The sequence below is a fragment of the Planococcus citri genome, chromosome 1 (genome assembly GCF_950023065.1).
Source record: "Planococcus citri chromosome 1, ihPlaCitr1.1, whole genome shotgun sequence".
Taxonomy (NCBI): Eukaryota; Metazoa; Arthropoda; class Insecta; order Hemiptera; family Pseudococcidae; genus Planococcus; species Planococcus citri.
The window spans coordinates 41,702,523-41,727,097 of NC_088677.1; the positions used below are offsets into that span (position 1 = coordinate 41,702,523).

Genomic DNA, 24,575 nt, shown 5'->3' on the forward strand with positions numbered 1-24,575 from the left:
AAGGCTTTATTTTACAAACTTATCAAAAGCGAAAATTTTTTTCAGACGAGATGAATACCAGCAGATTCATCTTTATAATACGTTTGCGAAATTCAAAGCATGTAGAAAAAAAGAAGAAGAAGATGAACAAGTAAAGCATGTAACATTCTTCGTTAATAAGAAATTTTTATGAAAATATTCGAAACTTTCGCTGGAAATGCTGAAAATTACAACGTATCATTTTGTTTTACGGTTCTTCGTTTCACTTTTGTACGTTTTCTCTCTCACAGCATACTTCCGTCCACATAATAAAATCACAAGCGCCTGGCAAAATCAATTATATCCAGATAACAAAAGTCAACAAAGACGTTGTTTTGAAATTGTTTTAGTTGCTCGAAAAGCATTAGGTAGGTATATACGGTGGAATGGAATATACAAATTTTTTATTAAAACTTTGCAGCCATATTCGTAGCGCTTCAAAGTATCGTGGAATTTATCGTGTTCATGATAAGTACATAAAATTTCGCAGCAACCCAACAAATGGAAATACCTACATGTAGGTACATTTCTCACTTATATTTGTACCTACATATAAGGTACACCTACTTGGCGACATTATTTACCAATAAGTCGCCGTTTAATCGATATTAAAACGGCAATTTCGGGCGGTTAAAAAATATTTTAGGCGGTTTAGAAAACTAAAATCAAACATGGCCAAATTTTCAGTCAAACGATGAAATTATTAATTTTGTAAATTGCAATTTTCTCGAGGATATTTTCTTTTAAAATATTACACACAACAAGACTTTTTTTTGGGGTATATTTCCCTTTAATAAACATAGGTATAGGTACCTACTCGGATATTTCGTTCATTTTCGATCAATTCTTAATTCTATGCCTCGTTCGTAATTTAAACGTGATCGACGTATTTAGATATGAACTGTACATTATCAATAGCTTAGTGATACAATACGCTGACGTCAATCGTTTGACTATATAATTAAGAAAAAATGTCATTTATACGAAGCTTAGTTGAAATTATAAAATTTATGTACGCACTAAGATCCAGTTTATTATAATTTTTTCAAATGTACGTAATGGTACACACAAGATACAAGCCAAAAGTAACGAAAAATCATTCGATATAAATAAATAGAAATATAGCAGACATTTTTCCCGAAGTAATAAAAACTGTCATATTTCAATGAGCACTTCATTAGTACGATCCGAACGTACGAGTACATATAACGCGTAAACTTTTTCAAGTGTTCATTTTCTACGAGTCTGTTTGATTCTTTCATTAAACTCGAGCGTAAATTATATCAACTGTATTCTCGTGTGTTATGTGCAATGTAATATTCAAATACCACATAATAGTATATGGATAACGAGAAAATAACGAAACAGTTCGAACATAATTCATTTTACTTTGTTTTAAGCCGCTTTTAAACGAGCTTATAGTTTAAAGCGAAGCTTTTTTTTTCTATTTCTAAAATAAACTATCATCCATTATTGTAAAACAATATTTTCTTACCTTTGTTCATCTAAGGCATACGATTTTAGAACGCTATGAATGTTAGCAATCGTCTCGAGTACAATGGTTCCATTACCAGGAAGCATTTCTAATTTATTTTTAGAAATCACATCTTGAAAATACCGCAAAGCAAACTGCACCTACAAATACCACATAATAAAATTAAAAAGATGCGATAAAAATATACGGATAAATACATAGGTAGGTAGACTTATCTACTAATATCGAAATTAATTTTTGGGAAAAAAAGGTAACAAAAAATTGAGGTGGACTGACTTTTCGAAAAAATTATAATAATAAATAAAAATAATTATACAAATATCGGCGAATTATTCGAGCTTTAGAAAACATTTCAAGAATTTTTCGTCACAATAAACTAGAAATTCGTTAAATCTTCGACGATTTTTTTTCACGAAGTTATTTCAATTTGATCTTTTACTGCATTGATATTCGTTGCAATTTGAAATTTCCGCGCTCATTCGTGCAACAATTCGTTTTTCAATTTGGTCTCCAGACGGGTCTTTAACCTGAGTACTATTTGACCTCGATATTATATACTCCAGCAACGGTATTAATCAATAAAACGCCGCAATTCGAACATCTAAATCAGCTATTCGCTTAGTTCTAATCATCAATTGACTCGTAGTCGTTTGATTTCGATTATTACGAAATTAGGAAGAAAAAAATTTGAAAATAACCATCCTACTTATCACGTTACGAGTAATTTATGGCACGGTTCGATTGGAGTGGTTATTTTCAAACTTGTATCGCGTAACTCATGAAAAATTCCTCTTCGCTGAAAACATCATTCAATCATTTAGCCAATAAGTATACATAAAACATCGAACCATGTTTTTTTTTTTTTTTGGTCACTTTGGATCTTTGAATAACAACATAGAATCAGTTTTCATTTGATTTCGTATACTAATACCTACCATAAAGTATTTGAACGAGCGTAACTGTTCGAAGCTTAGTTTATCAATTAACTAAGAGTAGGTATAGTTTAATTTCTAAGCTCACCTTAATATACCTATTTTTCATTCACCCAGTTTATTGAGGACATTTGGACAATTCTTCACTTTTTTCGAAATTTTGTTAATTTCTTAGGAAACGCGATCTCATTCACGCTCGCATTAGGTATATCTACGTTGAACTCGAACTAGATGAGTTGAAAGAAGGTTATCCAATATGACCGTTTTAAGCTATGGAATTTTTTCAAAATAATATTCTCACCGAATCAAAAAGTATTTCAGAAGAATGTAAAAACACGAAAAAAATGATATTTTTTACATTTTGCTCTTCAACGGGAAAAAAGGTGAAAAATTGTTTATAAATTCCTTTTCCGAGTGAAAATATTCGCCATTTTTGAGAGTGTTTTGCAGATTTTAAAAACTAAAAGTAATAACTGGCGCGAAGTACGAAAGACTTTTGGACCGATGTCTCAAACTTGGCTTCTCATCGCGTTGTTTGACGTTATTTTAAAACACCTAGATATTTCCAAAACAAACAAATTTTTATTTATACGCCAGTGAATATGAAAAAGGGGCAACCTGACCCATTACAATAAGAAAATTGATGAAATATCGATACCTATCTACTACCTACTTTACAAAAAAGATAGTCGATGGATGGAGATTTTTAAAAACGGTCATCATTGTTTTTTCTCTGTTGCAGATTTCTAAGCTGATAATTTTAAGAATTCGTATTTGCTGCGACGTGTCATGGGGAGAAGGTTGCAAACGACTTTATGACTTGGTCAGTTTTAAAATCATAAAAAGTAATTTTTCAAGTCAAGAGGAACCTGAAGAAAATGAACTATTCAGAGAACAAATCATCTGAAAACTATAGCAGGGTAAAAAAGATAAATGATGCTTCCTATTTGTTATGGTAAATGACGATTTTACGGACATATCACAATCTTATCACTTCCATAGCAAGGGGCGATTTTTTTCCACATTTACAACTCCATCCAGGGTATTCTCTGATTACTCACATGGTATTGGTAAGAAGTCAACTAAAGGTTCCCAGTATAAATTTCTCCAAATTTTTTCATTTTCCTTTTTTTTTTTTTAAGATTTGAAATTTTAAAAATTACCAAACGCCCTCAGTTTAAAGTTTTATTTTTAGCAAATATTTCTAAACATACCCCCCTTCCTCTGAACTAATTTTCAGCACTATTTGTACGATATAACTAATTTAATGATAATCAAAAAAGCGCGTTTCTATACCATTTTCAGTACTAGGGACGAATCGGTCTACTTTTTTCTCATCGCCATATTTGAATCCAACGAGTCGAATTACCTACTTATCGTTTTTCACTCTTTTCTTGGCGCTGAATAATAATTCGAAATCTGGAATATTTCTGTTCGTTAGGATTCTCACTTTGATTTTATTTCATAAAAGTAAAATTGACGAGTACTGAGTAAGTAGGTAAAGAGAACTATTAATATTCTTCAATATCATCTCGTGAATTACCATGAATATGATGTACCTACTTGATTATTTATTTTGAATCGATGAATTATCGTTAGGTTTCAATTGGTTTTATAAAATAGTTTATTCACCTACGTATACCTATAGCAGAACCTTTCCATAAACAGGCTGATTTAAAAATTACCTACGGAATGTTATCAATAGGGCAACCCAATATATTTTTTTGAATGTTTTTTTTTGCACTCCAATTACAAATGTAACAAAATCATTTTACGTTTCAGAAAATTGTCTTTCATTTTAAGACCTACTTCATTTCGAATATTTTCGAATATTTTGCCTTAAAATGAATATTTTCACATATTTGATTGCTATTTGAATATTTTTGTCTAAAATTATCACATATTTCGCAATTTATCGAATATTTTTGAAATTTTTGCATTTTGAGAATCGCAACATAGGAAACGTCATTTTCACAGAATGTTGAAGATGAAAAAAAATGGCTCTTTTTAATGATGATGATATTGATGATTGATGAAATGATGATGAAGATTAAATTTTAAATTAATCTTTGATTTTTTTTGATTTTTTTAACGATCAAAATAGAATTTTAATTCAACAATTTTGTTCCATTTTGCGAAATTGCGAATAGTGCATGTGATTTAGGAAACAAAACCCAACGATGTAGCCATTTTTGTAATGTGCTTGTAAAGGCGAGTGAAACAATACCAAATTTGATTTCGAATATTTTCAAATATTTTGTGAGTAATCGAATATTTTTGTCGAATATTTCACCTCAAAAAATCGAATATATTATATTGAATATTTTACCTTGAATGAGAGCATATTTTGGGTTGCCCTAGTTATCAATACATAAATTCATATGCTTTCGAAAATGAGGATTTTTATAAAACTCTATTTTGTGGGCAGGCTTTCCATACACACGTAGGCTATACAATATTTACATGGTTCCATCATTTTATTAAGCCTAAACTGCATGATGATTCCGACACCGTGTGATTTAATTTTATTCTAAATGCGATACTTTCAAAAGAAGCAAACATTTAAAAAAAGGAATGCGAAAACTCAAATTAAGGAAATTGCAGCACGTCGAATATAATAATTTCTCATTTTTATACATTGAAACAGTTATAGAAAATCTCATTTCACAAAAATATTTTGTTCGTCGCGTCTTCTCACTCTTACGAGATGAACGTTTATTAACCTTTTGACATGGCGAAGAAAAGAGTACAAATTACAATATTGGAGAAACTATTTCAGAACAAGTTTAAATCGCATATGCCCACATAAGCATCATTAACGGGTCAATTTAACGCATTTTCCAATTGAAGTGAATTATTTGCATAGCATCACTTCACCCTACATCTTTTAGTTATAATTTTATTATCATTCTTGGAGTTGTAATTTCATTGACGTAATTCATAATTAAGTGATGTTTTTCATTAGGCTTCATAATCTAGAGCTTCAAAAAACATCATGAAGCGTACGCGAGATTTACGCACGATTCGCAATTCGCATATTCGAACGATTAAAAAAATGTCAACACGAGGAATGCGAAAAAAATTAAATAAATCAACGAAGAGAAAAAAAAATACCAAATTATGGGAATTACACATACACATACTCGTACATACCTAATTTACCTCTTTTATACCGAAACATATGTCCTAAGGAGAAAACAAAAAGTGAAAACATGCACGAAGTCGGTAATAAGGTATTAACGAATTAACGGCCTTGAATATGGGGAAAAAGGAGAAAAAAAAAGAAACACAAGTTTGATGCAGCAAAATATCGCTGATATTACAAAAGAATCGATACACCTTCATTGAACGAATTTCAAAAGTCATATCGAACTAAAAAATAAAGCGACATAAATATATTAACGTTCAAATGCAGACGCATTAGATTTAGGCACATCGTAAAATATGCTTTCAATCAAATTTCGATTTTTACGAGATTTTTCTGACTTGTTATTCAGTATTCACTATTCGTAATCCACTTTGATGATATTTCCATAAATATTCAATACAATAATGCAACGCTAAATTCGTTAAATCGCCTAATGTGCGCATTTGGTTGCTTTTGAGAACTTTTTCAAACTAAGTATGAACGTTTCCTTAGTTTTTATGAATGGTCAAAAAAAAACTTTGAAATATTTTTCTTCAAAGTGCACGTTGTTTTCGTTCACGTTTCCACACTATTTGCAAAATTTTTGGGTAATATGCCAACTTTTGCTGGAGACTTCAGATTGACTCGAAAATGGTCGTAATCGATTCAGAAGTCGATTTTAGAATATAAACTAAAATAATTTCAAATTTTCACAACTCGTGGGTTTACTATTTTTACGGAAACCTTAATTACCAGTGAATAGGTAGGCTGTTTCAGTTTCGGTCATTTTCAAACATTTTCTAGAACTTTTGAGAAGTTTGTTGCAAAAAATTATACGATTTTTAGACAGAATTTCTTTTAAATTTCAAATTTCTCCAATTGTAAAAAATACTGTTTTCAACTTTTTTATCTCAGATTTGCGATAATTCGGAATGTCGAACATTTGGCCGAATTAAATTTTCATCTGCGGCGAGGTACATAGATTAGGTACAATGCTTTCCGGAGCGATTTGAAATTGCTGGAGAAGAGTCAGCTTCTACCGAAGGTTCCAGATCAGCCTGCAAAAGGCGGAAATCCATTCGAATGGTCAACTTAAAGCGGTAGAAGAAATTTTGAGAAATTTGTTGAAAAAATTGACGATTTTGGAACTTTTTTTCTGCAAGATTTTCCGAACGCCTGAAAAATTACACTTTTCAAAACGTAACCTCGGATTTGCAATTCATCTGTTCTAATTCTAATCGATTTAGAATATCGAACTTATTACACGATTAAATTTTTAGCTGTTGAAGTTTTACAACGCTTTCTGAAGCGATTTAAAATTGTCGAAGAAAAGCAAACTTTATTGCTAAAAGCTCCAGATTGGCCCGAAATGGCGACAATCAATTGCGGGGTCAATATAGGTATACATAAATCGAGTTTTAGATAATTATAATATTATATCTATTTCAATTATAGTTTTGTAGAAAATTAATAGGCCTACTACAGGTATGGTATGTAACAATGAACTATTTCTGCCATTATCAGAAATTTTCCAACAATACAAATATAAAAATCAACTTCAGCTGCGATCAAAATTTGGTCCTTTGGTGCCAAGTTTTTTCAGTGAGCCAAATTTCAGCTCAATTTTAGTTGACGATTTGCAAAGGTTCCCTTGTTATTAATAAAAACTGAGCGAAATAAATGATCTAGTCAGCGAAAAGTAATGTATAATCGTTAGAATCAATCTCGATTTATTATATATTCGAAAAAAATAACACTCACATGCTACAATCAGTCTTGGAGGGAGAAATTCAGCATAACTTACACTTTCTCAACTATAGTGTAAAGTGTTTTCAATAGCACCACATCGTACGCATATAGATAGATAGATTGAAGTTGGGTTGAATAGTGGAGCTTTGAGTGCGTTTGAGGCGAAACCTCATGAAATCGAAAACTAAGGGACACAAAAGTGGGCTGCAGCTTTTTTTTTGGATGAAATTCGGGGTACAGAGTCTCCTACATGGGAATAAAAGTAACGAAAATCAAGCTAGAAAGACATAATTTCATGATGGAACTCGAAAAATCACACAGGGATAGAAAATTACAATACATATTACCTATTACCTACAGATAAAAGTTTGCCTTGACAAAGCTGCAGGGTGGTCGTGAAAGGAAGGTCAGATCCGTACCCTCATCCCATTCTAGAACAAATGACATCAATGTTAGGGGTTACGTACGTTACGGTGACTTGGTACATCAGAAGGTGAACTACACAATTATATCGCTGCCAGACGGAGACTTTGATTTACCTATTCAAGTATAAAACTGATACTAATTGCTTCCGAAACTGTTTACGTAGTTAGAGTTACCTATTTATTTAATGACTCAACATTCAACAAGTCGCTTACGATAAAATGTTATCAGCGTAATACACTGAATACGGTATGAATAGGTAGGTCTAGGTATTACGTATAGGTACTTATAATTCGAGCGACGACGATGATATACAATAAAATTCTTGCTTCTCAGCAGTCGGACCTATCGGTATACTTTTTGCACAAAGATAGGTAAAGGTAAGGTATGTCTATGTAGATGTACATCTACCTACATTTATAACATTGTACAGGCACTACGAGAAAACTTTCATTTCAGTTTCAAATAACGTCCAATATCCGCGAAGCGAACGAATTCCAGTAATCTGCGAAACCGTTAATGACGGTGCCTACGCGAATCATTTCGCCAATCATGATACACTTTTGAATTTGAATAGACGTACAGTATTCGAAAATGGTTTGCGAATAAAACATAAGATTTGCTAAACGATAAATAATAAACATCGAATGAACATCCGTATTATAGGATTAATCAGCTTAAAGGCTTAAACACCTCAGGAACAGGGTAGACTGCAGCATAGCATACGTCGAGGATTTAACAGGTAGGTAGGTAGGTAGGTACGCTCGTATCTCGTCGCTAATGTTTCTATTTTAACGTACGAATAACAATGATACAGTAGTCAAAAAACAAGTAGTTTTTCATCACTAGTTGGCAGGCTCGAATGAAACAAATCTTTTCAAAAAACTTCCCAGTCAAGGTATAGGTAATATAGGTATCTCATCTTTTTTTACCCAAGTTACCTACGAATCAAAAATTATATCGAATCGAAATCGAATCCAAACTCGCCACAGTCCTTCGTCAATCCTCATTTCCCCACCAATAAGTCGAAATCGTCGAATCGTTAAAACAAACGACGACGTAACGACGACCATCGCCGAACCTACCTAACTTTTAAATTCATGCACATTCAACAGGAAACTTTTTAATCGATAACGTTACCCGCCAAGTCTATCCCCTCAGCCCCTTTCCATAAAAACACGATCAAGTACAAAACTTTTCCACTTACTTGTTTCATCTGACATTCCAAATCTTTCAACGGATTATCCAGTCCATAGTCGTAAGAATCTGCGGTTGATCCGAGTCGTTTTGGCGACTTCGAACGATGCCTGTTTTTCGATTTCGGAGAATTAGATCTGGATCCATTACTCATACTTCCTGGTGACCTAATCGACGAAATTTTATCAAAAAAATCGTCTTTGAAGGATCTCGCTCGCCTCGCTAATTTGCTCCCGCTAATTCGCGTTCTGGTATTTGTATCTCCATTATCATCTGCAGGCACAGAAAATTCAACAGATAAAGTTAATATTCACGCAACTGAATTCGCAATCACATAACGAAACGATCGTGATGACTACATTTGAACTATTTTCGATAAATTCTCGATTCATTAGCAATGCACTATCGAATAACCGAACTGATTACTATTCATAGTGGGAAAATAAACTTAGCTACCTATTATATATAGTAGGTAGGTAGGTAGTTTCCACAAGTCACGAATGAGAACAATTTGCAAACCGAATTGCCGATCAAATTACACGCCAACACCTACATACGTCGTCGTCAAATCCACGTAATGCTCTTCTCTTTAAGTTTTGAGCATCATCGATATCGCACGAAAATTCTGCCCGACGTCGAGTTATTAACTGACTAAGAACGTTCAAGTGCAGTGCATAACAATCGGTGGCAAGATATCTCTAGTAAGTTATAAATGAACGATGTCATGAAAGTAACTTATACGAAGGACACTACGTTTACGTCAGGAAGCGCACATACTACGTAGAACGGCGGTACATGTCTATCCGATCACGAACGAATACAAATAGGAAATACGAGGACTCGGGACCGTTTCATAATAAACGTAACATCATATACTTATAGGAACTAATAATTCTGTGAACTTATTTATCTGTGTTCAAAAAGTTGATAAACTAAAACCTTTGAAAATACTCGGAATAAGAAAATTACTTATTCGATAAAAAATAAATTTCCAAGTTGCCTTATTCATAAAATTTTCAACTCTTGGTCGATATTATTTTCTCAGACTTTTAAAAGATCCTTGAACGTTTCAACTGTCTTTCATCTTTTGCAAGTTTATTCTCTTTTTTTTTTTTGCTTCTCTTTTTTTGCCTCGAGCTCGAAGCTGTGCGTGGCATGAACCATGAAAAAAAATCATGAAATCAGAATCAATCAGAGAGGTTACTGGTGCAGGAAGGTACGTAGAAGAGTATGAAACTGTTGCCTGTTGGGTTTAGGATTACCTACTCTCTCCTCTTAACGCAATAATGATTACAGAAAAGTAAAAATACGGAGCTGATGCCAGAATTTTTCACGGTTTCTTTCAAGGTACAAACAAAGTTGATCCATAAATTTATTCTTTATAAACCGATCAACATCGTTCGTTAATTTGTACGTGTAATTCTCCTAGAGCGAAAAATAAATAAATAAAAATACATCACCTTTTTCACAAACGTGTTGTGCTTGCTCAACCTTCAGAAGAAAGTAAAATTTTGAAGTGTTTGCATTCGGAAAATTTTGAGGTTCGAGCGCTTCTTTTTTTAAAATCGCGAGATGGTTCAGCGGGTATTTTTTCAAGGAGGTCGTTTTGCGAGACCTTCCAATCTGCTAAATAATATACATACAAAGGTTTGCTGCTAAAAATTGGTATCTACCATTGTTCAAGTAGGTATGTATTATTTCGAGACGAGATTTTTCTAATGGTGTTTTAGATTTTCTTCATTTGCAGCATGTAGCAGTCTTGCAGTGCATCATTTTCAAAAATATATTATGTCATTTTACTGCGCTGCGAAAAATGAGATTTTGGTTTAAATTTCATCTTATCGATACGTTTCCTCAAATTTTTGGATAAGTGCCTCTAAAATAGATGTTTAAAATGAGAGAGAAAAAAAGAAATTTCAAGACTCCCCAGAAACACATTAAAAGATCAATTAGTAGGCCCTAATTAGGATTAGAATTCGGATATACATAATATATGATTTATTCGTGTATCTCTCAAAGTATCGTAGATATACTAAGGCATGCATGCATTGAATTATTTTAATGTTTTAGGAGTTTTAGGTATGGTAAAATTAGCTTACTTTGTAGGATATCTACAGTTCTCATATGTGCATGTACCTACTACCTAGATACTCGAAGATATTTCACTCACATGCAGTCAATTCAACTGAAAGATCTCCTTTCGCACCTTCCCCCTCTCAGAAAGGGGACTGGCGACAGCAGACAACAAGTACCTATAGGTAGAATTATCCCACACAATAATGAAAAATCACTGTGAAAAACTTTCAAAATTCGAATTTCTGTTTTATTTACATACTTCAATATTTTAATCTCACCCAAGCTTTCATAATTATTATTTTGATGGTTCGCCATTTCTTTTTCACAGCACAACGACAATTATTATCCATCAAATTTTTAACTTACCGGCACCACCACCGCACCACCGTTCGGAGGCGGTTTTCAATCTTTAAACGACTAAATGTTGGTTCATTAAGAGTTGTTGAGTACGACGACGCAATTACGACGAGTTGAAAAAACAAGCAGAAAGCAAACTACAGATTTTGAAAAATTTTCAACAGTTATTTTTTGAACTAATAATTCTGAATTTCATACAACTGTGTAGGTAAATATTCAACATTTCTCCAAGGCATCCACGCAAGTTTTAGGAGAATTTTTCATTAAACACATTCAATTTAAGTAAAATTTCAAATTGTAATTCCAAATTCCAAAAAATTTTCAAGAAAAAATCTCTCTTCAAAATACAAAACAGATGACACATTGTGCTCAGCACTATAGTTCTTCCTTTCTTTTTCTACGTAATATAGAATGCAGTGGCGTAGTCTGCCATGTGGGATTTTCTATAAAACTTTTTTAAAAAAACCAAAGGATTACTATACAGAATTATTTCAAATTTTGACTTCTTTTTCAATATCTAAAAAGCTTGTTAACACTTTTCCCTGTCACCGCCAATTGGATTCTTCAGAATGAAAAATTAATTGAGGCAAAAATCCATCTTATGGACGTTTCGTTTTCATTATTTTTATTTTTTTTCAAAAGGCGGTGAGAATGAAAAACTGTATCAAAATCAATGCATTTCTACTCGTACATATATTGCCGTTCTTCATTTCTATTTCCAAGTATTTCGAGGCTATAGAAAGAAAAATGTGTTTGAGATTCACCCTAAAAAAATTTGGTATTTGACAATCGAGAGTGATCGTTCTTTGAACTCGTACTCAAAAAAAACACCAAGTAACAAAATAACTACATAAGGTAGAGTGGGGTAATTGCAAAGCACTATTTGATTAGTGACACTTTGAGAGGGCGCTGTGAGAAGACTATTGCACGGATGAAGCTGAAATTCGGGTCCACAAATCATGGAGAAAATTGCAATTTGAAAATCGACTTTTGCATTTACCCGTGTTAGGGTAAATGCAAAAGTGGGCGATATTTTTTTTATTTTTTTGAATTTTCAACACACTCACTGTATGTATTCTACGTGTCATTTGCTAACTTTTGATGTATTCGTGGTCTTGATCCGGTAAAAAATTCGATAACTTTTCCACTTCCCAAAAAAATTTTTAGGGGAGTGAAAAAATTTTGAAAAATTATTTTTTTAAAACTCGCTAAAATGAACAAAAAATTGACTATTGATCATTTTTGATGTTTTTTATGTAAAAAACTCGTCATAGAAATACATTTTTCGTCAAATATATTTGTAAAACATTAAAAATAAGCAATACTTTTAAAATTCAGAAAAACTGGTACCTAATCATTTCTCGAACGTGTAACTCATCATGTGACCGTGGACGTTTATTTTCTTTGTAATTTCGAACCATTTTCAAGTTATTTAGGGCAAAAAAATATTTGTGGTAAGTGCAAAAATTTTTAAAAATCGTTTTTGCAACTACCCCGAGTCGATTTTTTTGGGGTAATTGCAAAAACGCAATTTACGGCCGAAATAAAAAAAATTCAAATTGCGATATCTTACCTTAAATTTCAATCCTTCATGACCCTAAATCGTGAAAGTTCCAGATAAATCGACAGTTTTTTCTATTTCACATGTATTTTTTTAAAAAACACCTCTAACTTTACTTATGAGTGGTTTCAACATGCTTTGATAAAAGTCTTTGCTACGGAGCGACAAGTTGAACCCCGCGAGTTGTGACCAGGTGAATGTGTCGGTAAAGGTTGTTGCTTCGACACCCCCTAGTTGGCACAACCAGAAAATTGATATTTTTTTGCATGAGGTCACACTTTTGCAATTACCCCATTTTTGCAATTACCGCACTCTACCTTACAATCTTTTAGAAAAATCTTCGAACTTTTTGAAAACGAACATAAAGAATCGCCAATGATAATCCAAAACTAAAATCTCACAAATATTATGTTTCCCTTTTCGTCTACAAAACGTTTTTTAAAAAATTTTTTATTGTTGAACATCTTCATTATCAATTGTTAATGTTATACCTATTCAAATAGAAGGTAGAAGATCGTAAATTGAAAATATATACTTTTCATCAAATCGCAAATTGGATTGAAGATCCGGGAACAATGATACTCGTAGTCGTAGGTATCGTTATCAACTTTTGAAAAAAAAGAGAACAGTCCACTCTACCGAGTACTCGTACATTTCCCAATTGAATTATCAGAACTTCACTTTTTCCAGACATAATCAGATACAAGAGTATAATTTGAATTGTTTTGCCAATTATTTGAAAAAAATATACACGTGACCTACATATGTAGAAAGTACAAAGTAGGTACTGGGAATGCAGATGAAATATTTTGCTTACCAATACCCGCGTATATTATGACAGAAAATAGATGAATTCGCGGTAATTTTTTCTACGTTATTTTCAAAAACAAATATCTGATATGAGGAATTGAAGGGCAAATATTTCTGTCATATTATGGCATTTCAAGTTCATAAAATTTTCTAAAAGTCATTATTGTTATTTTTGAAATTTCACTCGCATAAAATTCTGCGCAGTAACATCGAGATTTCGAGATTTTTCATTTCCATTCATGTTTCTAGTATGTAATGTACCTATGAATGGTTCGTCAGTTTGGTTTTTCATCAATGAATGAAACTTCGAAGTGCAAAAAAAAAACGATTCTAATGCAATACGTATAGATATTACCACCAGGTAAACAATCGTACCTCTACCTACCTATATTTTTAGAATATTTCATCTAAAAATCAAAAATACTCAGATAAGGAGTGAAATTACCTTATTTGAGAATACCAAATAGAAAAGAACATATTAAACTGATTTCAAAAAAAAAAAATAAATGAAAGTTTCATACCCTGGGGGGGGGGGGGTACAAAAACCAACCTCAGAAGCTCTGAAAAAATGAATTTTTCGCTCGCGACGGATAAATCTACCTTTTTTTGTATATGATATCTTGTATTTTGATTTCGAAACCTACCTCAGAAGGGGTGTCAAGTTACGCTACTGCTCAATTTAATTTGTATACCCATATCTTTGATTTCAGCATGTTGGATAAAATCATATCCGGGCATGTTCGAAAAAGTACACACAAAATGATTTCACTTTTTGTAATAAGTTCAATATATACCTACATACATTTATGTAGTACATCTTCAATCAAGATTTTATACTTGAGAGTCCTATTATGTATTTTCAAAATTGACGGTGACAATATTTTTGCGAAAATATCACCTTAAATTTTTGAAAAAAAATAACCCCGATGATGGAAATTCAACGTGAAAATTGTCCGGATTTTTTTATTTTTTAAAACAACGCGACGACGTGGAAATGTTACCAGTAAGAAAATTCAAAGTAAATTTAAATTTGTCGGAAACACCTGGTGAGAAATTCACGAGCAAATGAACAAATGAGTGGAATAGAAATAGAAATCAATGGAAATATTTCGTAGCTAAATTTCAATCTCATGCTCTAATTTCTTCAAAATCTTTCCTTTTGTAGAAAAGTTCAAGGCCGAAGAATGTTTGTTAACATTTGTCATAAAACGAGCGATTCGACGAAATTGAAATTCCATTAAAATGCATTTCAACGACCGACGATTTTGAGAAAATGAGATGCACTCTTCGCTGTCACGAATCCTTTTGAAATATCATCCAACATTCTTTCGCTTACGCAACAACACAAGAGAGAAATAAAGAATTTCAAAACGATACTGTTGCATTTGAAAGTTTGTTCGTATTTGCGAAACAATACACTATTTCGACTCTTTAAATACGTGTCCAAAAAAAAGGAAAAAAATTCCAACATTCAGATCGCAGTACACAAAGTGGAACGCTTTGAAATCTACGTCGTAAAATAGGCGAAGTAAGCAAACGATGTTCTATTTTTTAAAACGCAAGCACAAAATAATACCAATATAACCTCGAGCTATTCTTCAAAACACAGAATATTTCCTGTTGCATGTAGTTCTTTCCCCCACAAACGACTGCAACGTTTTTTTCAACGTCAAAAAATTTCATGAAAGAGACTTTCGCATTTTGATATTGGTAAAAATAAAAAAATGTGTATTTCAAGCGCTTACACATGATCAATTAGGTATAAATATACGCAATAAACCAAAAAACATGACCGCAATTTGTTACCTATAAAAAAATTAATAAACTTTACTTTATTGTTTATACCTAAGCTATTAAAAATACCTACAAAAGGCGAAAATAGAGTTCTTATTAATGGCAATTCCATTAGGTAATACTTATGTAAAGTTCAAAGCAGAAAACACATTTTCCTATTTAAATTCGATTTGAAATGATTGAGCCCGTACCCAATTTTTTTCCAAAAAAAAGTAGGTAACTTGAGTAAGCAAAAAAGTTACAAGACGCGAGCAAAACGTTTCAATGCATGAAAAAAAATCACAAAAGAAAATATACTGTTTTCCACATTTTTGTCAGAAAAGCGAGATTACTACGCAATTTTTTGACGTGTATCAACTTTTGATATATAAGTGAGAATTTTTGGCATTTTTGGGCAAAAAAAGTCAAATTTCAGTCATTTTTAGTACAAATAAAGTTTTGGAATTTTCAAGTAAAAAAGCAAGATTTTTCAGCAATTTGGTAAAAAGCGAGTGGAAATTACTGACAAAAAGTGGTACGTTTTTGCAATTTTTATCAAAAAAGTGTGACTTTTTGCAAGTTTTTGGCAGCAAGGTGACTGTTTTTGGAAAATGTGGACAAAAATCACGACGCTGACAATTTCTGACCACAAAGCACGACTTTTGGGCAACTTTCAAAAAAAAGTATGAGACATTTGACATTTTTAGCAAAGAAGCGACAATTTTAACCCATTTTTCACTGAAAGCGAGATTTTGAAAGTTTTAGCCAGAGGCAGGGTTTTGTAAGCGTAATACTGATTAGTGATAAGACAGTGTAACCAGCAGGATAAAAATGTAGAAGATCATTCTTCAGTAATTTTTTCACTTGTTGATATTATCAACATTCTTTCCTCAGTAACTGAAATTTTGAAAAAGTAATCTAAAGTAGGTAAGTATGTAGTAACTTAGTTACTTGAAAAGTAACTGAGTACGAGCCGAGCCCTGAAAATGACGGATGTTCGAAAAAACAAAAATTTCGTCAAGAAAACAATTTGAATTATTATTTTACCAAAAGTTGAGGCTTTTTTCCTCATTGCATCAATTGGAATTTGTTTGCTTGTTTACATGTAGGTATGTACGTACTCTATGTGACTACTGCCTACATACCTACATGCATACAAGTATATACATACGGAAATATATTATCAAGATAATAAATAGAACCCGTGCAGCTTAGGCACCATTCGATTTTGTGCGCTAAGTGATAATAATGCAAATCGTATACTACAGAAATAATATGTACAATATACAATATACGATATACTCTTAAGATGTCCCAAGTTTGCTTTCTTTTTGAAATCGTCATGGAAAAACACATATTACACACTGAAAAATATCGACTGATGACTCGTTTACCCACACAGTAGATCTGTTGACAAGTAAAATTTTCACATGATTTTACCTGCCTGTGATTAACTATATCAATGCCAAGATTAACATTTTACCTAGGTATACCTACTTTATCATTTAATTTGATAATTTCATGCTTATTCGCGAAAAAAAACGAAGTGGCTGACACCTAGCGGCTGTTCCGTCAACTATCTGAAAAGGTGATATGATGAAAAGGTGAATGCAATTTTTCCTGTAAAAAATTCAACTTTTTCGATTATTCGCGGATTTTGGTGAACTTTGGTGCAGTATCAAATTATAGACAATAAAATTCCGTATCGATTGATGTTAAATTTTCATCATTTCGTGAAAAAATAACGATTTTATGAATACTTTTAGTTTGCTGATTTTTGCATACTACGTACATCAACTTCAAACTCGAAATACTTGTAATTTTCAGTGAGCATGTGCGCGTTTTAAATAATCAAAATGTTCGGAATTACATCCTCTTTAAAATGGATTTTTACCTAAAGCTCTATGTGCAACGGTTCAAAAGTTGTGGAAGTTTGAAGTTGCGAAAACAAGGCAAAAAGCAGCTGCGAATCGTAAGTATTGAACTTTGAACTAAAATTACTCGAAATTTTCAGTGGACACCTAGGTATTTTAATATATCAAAATGTTCGGTATTTCTTCCTCTTTAAAATGCTTTTTTACTGAAAGCTCTACCTTCAACCGTTCAAAAGTAATTGAAGATCAAAGTTGCGGAAATAGATTATTCATCAACAGTATCAACACATTGTTTGAATTGATAACAGTGATAACACAATTTGAACATTTTGGTGACATTATCTTCAATTACTTTTGAACGGTTGAAGGTAGAGCTTTCGGTAAAAAAACATTTTAAAGAGGAAGATATGCCGAACATTTTGATATATTAAAATACCTAGGTGTCCACTGAAAATTTCGAGTAATTTTTGTTTGAAGTTCAGTACTTACGATTCGCAGCTGCTTTTTGCCTTGTTTTCGCAACTTCAAACTTCCACAACTTTTGAACCGTTGCACATAGAGCTTTCGGTAAAAATCCATTTTAAAGAGGATGAAACTCCGAATATTTTGGTATATTAACATAAGCATAGGTTTACTGAAAATTTCGACAATTTTTCGTTTAATGTTGACATATAGTATGAAAAATGCGGTAAAAGTATTCATTAAATCGTTAATTTTCCTCTAAATGGTGAAAAATTAGTATCAATCGATAGGGAATTTCATTGTCTTTAATTTAAGACTAACTAAAAGTTCATCAGAACTCGCGAACAATCGAAAAATTTGCTGTTTTCTCGCGAATCACCAAAGATATTACCATCTAATCACCTTTTCAGGACTGCGATACTAGCGATCCAAGCGAGGGTTTTTTCGCGAATAGATTTCTTCTCCATTTCCCAAACGGTTAGGCACAGACTTTATTTTCCATTACAATGCTCAGCGTTGATTAATTTTGAAAAAAATTCTTAAAACATGAAAAGTTTCATATGGATGTGCACAGGCTACTTTTAATTTATCCAATTGCCTACACCGATTAGTCCGATAATACAGGGGTCGGCATGAGTTAGTATTCCTATTCGAAAACTGATGCGTTCTTTTCAACACCCTGTTGTGTGCAATGAGTAGATAGAAGGTCTTGTAGGTAGTGCGTTGTGTTCGTGGAAGTCCCACCAACACCTTGGTAATAATAGTTTTTTCCCCGCTATGTCACTACAGAAAAAAATTCATTTTCATTTGAAAAAATTTTCGTTTGTGTAAATCGGAATACTAACTTATGCCGACCCCTGTATATAGGTACCTTCATTCGTGAAGTTGTCGAGTACTTCAATGCAGAAGTTTTAATTTATTTTTGAGACTCATTTTTCTTATATTAGAATAATTCTTCAAAACTTCTCGTTTCAGCAGATAAAATAAATTCTAAAACGATTCAACTCGAAGTTTGCGATTGGCATTGAAAAATAAATTAATTTGCGAAACAGAAACTTTTCATTCGTATATTTCAGTGTTTCCCGTAACCTGTAACTCACCACCTAAAATCAATTAGAAGTGAAAAAAGTTGTTAAAATTTTGATTGGGAAAAATAATTTTATTGGAGTTGTAATTGTATTAAAATTTTTATAAAACTCGGTTTATTTATTTTCGCCGGTCGTTTGAATAAAGTTATCTAAAAAAATAATAAACTCCGAACTCCGGTTAAATCAAGCATCAAACAACGATAATTAAACAAGAAACGATAACACAGCTGAACAGAAAATGAAAAAAAAATTCAAAACGGTCTGTTTCAATATTGTTACGACTGCGAGTAGTTGAATTAAAAAGCTTGAAAATTATCGCTAATTCGCAACGATCAGAAGTCAGCTTTGAAAGGCAATGAAGAGAGCTTTACGATAGTATTTTCTGTTATGAATTAACGAATAATAAAATAAAGGTAACGAAAATGAATACCTACAGCTAACTCAATTCAAGCAACAACCAAAGATTATTTAATAAACATTAAACAAAACGAAGGAAACCACTTTTTCGCTTCCTTGTTACGAATTACACTTCGCAATCGTACACAAAAGAGAAATAAGGAGAGGGCATGGGCAGGTGCTTTTGTGAGGATTAAATTTTGTGAAAAATACATCTTCAAAGGAAATACGATAAATTGACAATGCTGAATGTATGTACATTGTATGTATACATGGTACCAACTACCTAACTACCTACCACCTAATACCTTACCTATACGGAACTGATGATGGGTGATGTACCTCCTGCACTATACCTAGTGATGTTCACAAACGAGTGGATAGGAGAGAAGAGGAGTTTTCTTATCAGAATTCATTCATTTTATTCAATTTTTGCGAAATCGAGTTTGCGTTTATGTCGATAGAACTGGAAACTGAACCGATTTTTTTGTTGAAATTTTTCATTTTTTGGGGGGAGGGGGAGAGACTACGTGAATTTTTGAAGTTGAAATAGGGAAAATCAAGTTTGCTGATGGGTTACTATAGGTAGAAATACGTACTTTCTAATCTGAAAATTTAAAGTTTTGTTTTTCAGCTATGATTTTTGACTCGTTTTTATAAAAAATTAATCATAGGTATGGTATTAGGTATTAGGTAAGTATCTAACCAAGAAAATGGGACGAAATACATTCAATTAATAGGTACCTATTCAGTCAACAAATACTGTAGGCAATAAATGTACAATGACAAAAATGATGACAAAAAACCAATTCGTCATCACGAACCTATTTTTTAAATAAAGTTCGGTACCTACTTCTTCGATGCAAATTATTTCAAGTAATTTCGATAGATGTTTTTTTTTTTTTTTTTTACCGCGAAACGAAAATAAACACTTAATGAAAATTTTACGCCGACTGTTCGTACACAAATAAAAAAATTAGATATAGTCTTAAAAAGACAAAGTTTAATTTGCTACGTGACTTCTACATTAAAACGAAGATATTAAAGGATGAAAATATGACAGAAGGAAATAAATAAGGCTTGGAAGTGAAATAACTTTGTGCTGAGAAGCTATGTTGTAAGATTATGATACACCTTAATATATTTTTGTTGTCGTGTTGGATTTTCGTTTTGAAAATTTCAAACCGAAAAATAAGAAAAAGTTATTGTAATTCCAGTTTCTTATTCTTAAATATTAAATTTCAAGTATCAAGGAGTTTTGAACGCTTTTCTTTTTCTTTTATCTTATACTTAGCAATAAAGTAGTTAAAGATGTGCGTGTAATCGGATTTCATATCGTATTATTATTCTACTAGCAGATGCATGTTGTATAGGATTTAGCTCAATTTTTCACTCATTCTTCAGTTTCATATACGTTCCGATTCGTTTTGCACGTGTTCAAAGTGGTAATGAGAATTTCAAATTCCGATGAATGCGGTCGTGTGCCATATTACGTTTTCATTTTGCATGAACATATTTTTTTACGAGAAAAATGAACAATATGAAAATTGTTTTGAGTACAAACTACAGATCCGAATTCGGGTAGTGTCTACAAAGTCTGTGGGTTCAATTTTCTTCCATTCTGGATTGGGCACATTATTACGTCGTCCTCCAATGACTTGATAAATGTGGAAAAAGTAAAGTATTGGATAAACTTGAAAAATTCAGCCGCGGGTAAACTCAAAGAGCTTTCCACAAAAGTTGAAACTTTGGTTCTGGGGACTTTCAAATGCGTAAATTTGATTTTTGATAATCATTTGGCCCCCAAAATCTACGATAGAATCCAAAGAAAAGATACAAAAATGAAAATTTTCAAAAAAAAAAAAAAAATACAATGAGAATCAAAATTTAGGCTATTAAGGGTACAGAATTCCCCTTCGCTCGCGCAGCGCATTGAGTGGTACAAAATATATTCTACTCATTTTATAAATTGAATTGAATTTTTGAAGACATTTTGACCCCGAACACTAAAATTGGCTCTAACGGAGAGGTATACAGAATTCAACAATTTTCAAAAAATACAATACTCATTTACATCAAAATATGGGGTTTTGAGAGTGTAGAACCCATTTCGAAAGGTCATTTGACCTTAAACTCCAGAATGGGCTTCAAAGGGATGGTACAAAATCAAAAATGGATATAAACAAAAACTTATTTAAAAATACATATCACTAAGAGGTATCGAATAATACTCATTCTTGAAATAGGAGTCATATCCGGTGTCATTCTTCGTTGATTTTTGAATTTCAATATTTCATATACCTTCCTCCTTCCACTCAAGTGGGGTTATGTTCGATACCGATGAGGGGCAAACAGTCGATGGAATTGAAATTAGCGTCCTCAGAAACCCTGTAATTCGATATCCAAATCCATACTGCATTTTTCAAAATTTTTGAGTTTCGCACGTCTTCCTCTCTAATGTGATGTTTTTTTTTTGATCTGCGGGGAACTGGTCGCTAAAATTCGATCAAAAATCTATAATTGAAGAGTACCTACAGCACATACAAATTACATGGTAACCTCATTTTTTTCAATTTTTTAAAAAAATGTAATAAACTGGTTACGTTGTCGTTCTTTCTCTGTATTTTTTAATTCAATTCCCATAAATGTGATCAGTGGTCTGACAAAAGGTATCAGAAGTCGGAAAACATTTTTTTTACCGGGGAAGCAAAAATGTGAATAGGTATAGGTCGAAATTTTGAAAAATCGTTTTTTCGCGAAATGTGGTGGTTTGACATGTAAACTTGTAAGTATCCTGCGAAGAAGGCACAATCACAACATAAGTGGGATAACAAAGCAATATTGAAGTTAGCATCTGTGGATTTGAAAAAGGTATACCTATCCTATACCACAAGTCGCTTTCTGTTTCTGTATCTCTGTGTTTTCAATGATTGGCTATCATCTAGGTTTGATATACTTCTTAAAAAAAATTTCATTCCAATTTTCATGTTTTTTTTTTCTTTAAATGCGTTTTCTCGAAAACTTGTTTTTCTATCCTGCGATTTCAAAAAATGAAAAAGATAAAAATAAATGAGATATGAGGTTTGGATTGGACTCATTCTACTCCGTATGATGTCTAGCTTTCAAAATGGCGAAAAAATCTAAAATGAAAAATCCGACTTGTGGCCTCTTGTGCAAGACCAGGTCACAAATTACATTTTTCAACATTTAACATTTTTAAGTCATTTCTCAGGGCACTCCTTCCATTTTTTCAGAAATGCGCAAAAGTTGACCATTGCATGTATTATAAGTACTTAATGTACATACTTGGCAAAAAACATTTTTTGGAGTTTCTTTTGTACAATAAAGCAGAATTTTTTCATGACCAATTGAATTTTTCGTCTGGATCACTGTGCGCTAAATTTCACTGACTTTTTCTCGGTTTTCCAGAGAACAGACGCCTTGTTCTCATCTTAAATATCGATTCAGATGGTCCCCTTGTTAGCAAGAATATTAAAATATTAAAAAAGAAAGACATTTTTAAGATTTTGGAATCCATCACATTTTGTAATATGATCCTTCGGGAGACTCAAAACTGAAGGCCGAATTAAAAGTAGGTTTGTTCACTTCTAATCTGTTTTTTTGTCTAGAAAATTTGGCACTCGAGTATCAGAAATAATTTTCTGTCGAAAGGAAATCTTGATAAGCACATTACTGATACGTACTATTATAGTCGGTCCGAGTTGAGAGTAGGCTAAAATTATCAGTAAGCAAAACAATTTGAGAAATGAAGAGTAGGTATTAGGTAACCTTAATTTTTACTTATTTGACTATTGATAGAAGAATTTTCATCTAATTCCGTTTTCAAATGTTATTATGTAATGTAAAAAATCCAGTTCAACTCATGATATGAGCATTTTCAGAATTAATTTTTTCCAACCTACATTTCTCATGTGATGACGAACCTTCACCATTCTCCAAAAAATGTAAATCTTTGGTTGGCTAATGGAAACTAAGCTGTTCAGATTTTATGTTTCTAACAATTTTGGTAAACCCACCTCCTCTCAACTCGGTCCGACAATACAGCAATTCAAAAGTCATTATTTTGCACAGATTTATTTCTTAAACTCTGACGGTTTATTTGGCCATGAAAAGTATTTCTGCGACAGTGAAGTACGTAGATACAAATTATGCACATCGCAACTTGCGAGTTACCGGAAAAAGAAACAAACTTTGGACTAAATCACGTAAGAAAAGAACTTCTGAAACGACTTCTCTATGCTTTCTTGGAAATTAAATTACGCCAAATTGTAATTTCCAAATCCAAAATAAATGCTAGGTTAACAAATAGTTCTTACGTATCAGAAGGGCGAAAGTTTGCCCAGTTATCTTATGTAGTGTGCCCATTAATCTTATTCATATCACATCCATCATCTTGGCTGTTAAGTTTAGAAAAAGAAATACAGGTATCATAATTATACTCCGAAGAAAATGTCTGCTGATACTGAAAAATAGCGCTAATAAAAGAAAAAAGCCATAATCCTATACAAATATAGACATAGTAGGATTTACGAGCTAACTAGATGAGAATTAACATACCCTTCGGGTCATGAGGTGAGTGGGAGCGGATCATGGCGTAATAATTAAGGATTTGATTTAGACACGAAACACTTTCTTTACTCAGCTTCCTACGAGAGTGGATGAGAACGCTCAAACGCAATATACTTTTTATGGAATATTTCAATTTTGAAAAAAAAATCTTTCATAGTGTACACAATTTCTACGTATAGAAAAAAAATCGAATAAGCCAACTAACGAGCGATTCGCCATCAATAAGATAATGTGTACTTATAATTATACAAAATTTCAACTCAACAAACTACCTACACGAGTGCTTTTCAAATACTTGTATCGAAAACAAAAGTAGGTAATTTATCCATTCATTAAAAATTAAATAAAAAATTGACTGTTTGTGTACACTGTACACAAGAAATTACTAATACATTTACACAAAATGAAGCGAATATCGAGTGAAATGTACCTATTTTTAGTTTTGAAAACTAATGAAGCAGTACCTAATTTTCAGAAATCTCTCTTTCGCTTATAAAACTTGGACTATTATTTGAACAAGATTGTTTTTTCTCAAGTACCTACTGCCTATTTATTTTCTCAAACAACACTGAACATCTTTGCAATTAGGCACATAATCATGAATAATCAGTTATTTTAAAGCAAACAGAATTCTTCACGCATTAATA

At 32.4% G+C, this 24,575-nt stretch overlaps 1 protein-coding gene across 4 annotated transcripts in view; it reads right to left on the reverse strand.

The window, feature by feature from the left end:
• The window catches only part of C3G (C3G guanyl-nucleotide exchange factor), a 38,025-nt gene that overhangs the window by 12,304 nt on the left and 1,146 nt on the right, over positions 1-24,575 (reverse strand). For 3 of the 4 annotated variants that reach the window (XM_065344934.1, XM_065344933.1, XM_065344932.1), the window contains exons 2-3: positions 8,952-9,214; positions 1,514-1,653 (exon numbers count right to left, since the gene is read on the reverse strand). In XM_065344934.1, coding sequence (XP_065201006.1) covers positions 1,514-1,653; positions 8,952-9,214 — 403 coding nt within the window. Of the gene's footprint in view, positions 1-1,513; positions 1,654-8,951; positions 9,215-9,397; positions 9,669-24,575 lie in introns of those variants that run through there. The other variant, XM_065344936.1, reaches the window with a different exon arrangement.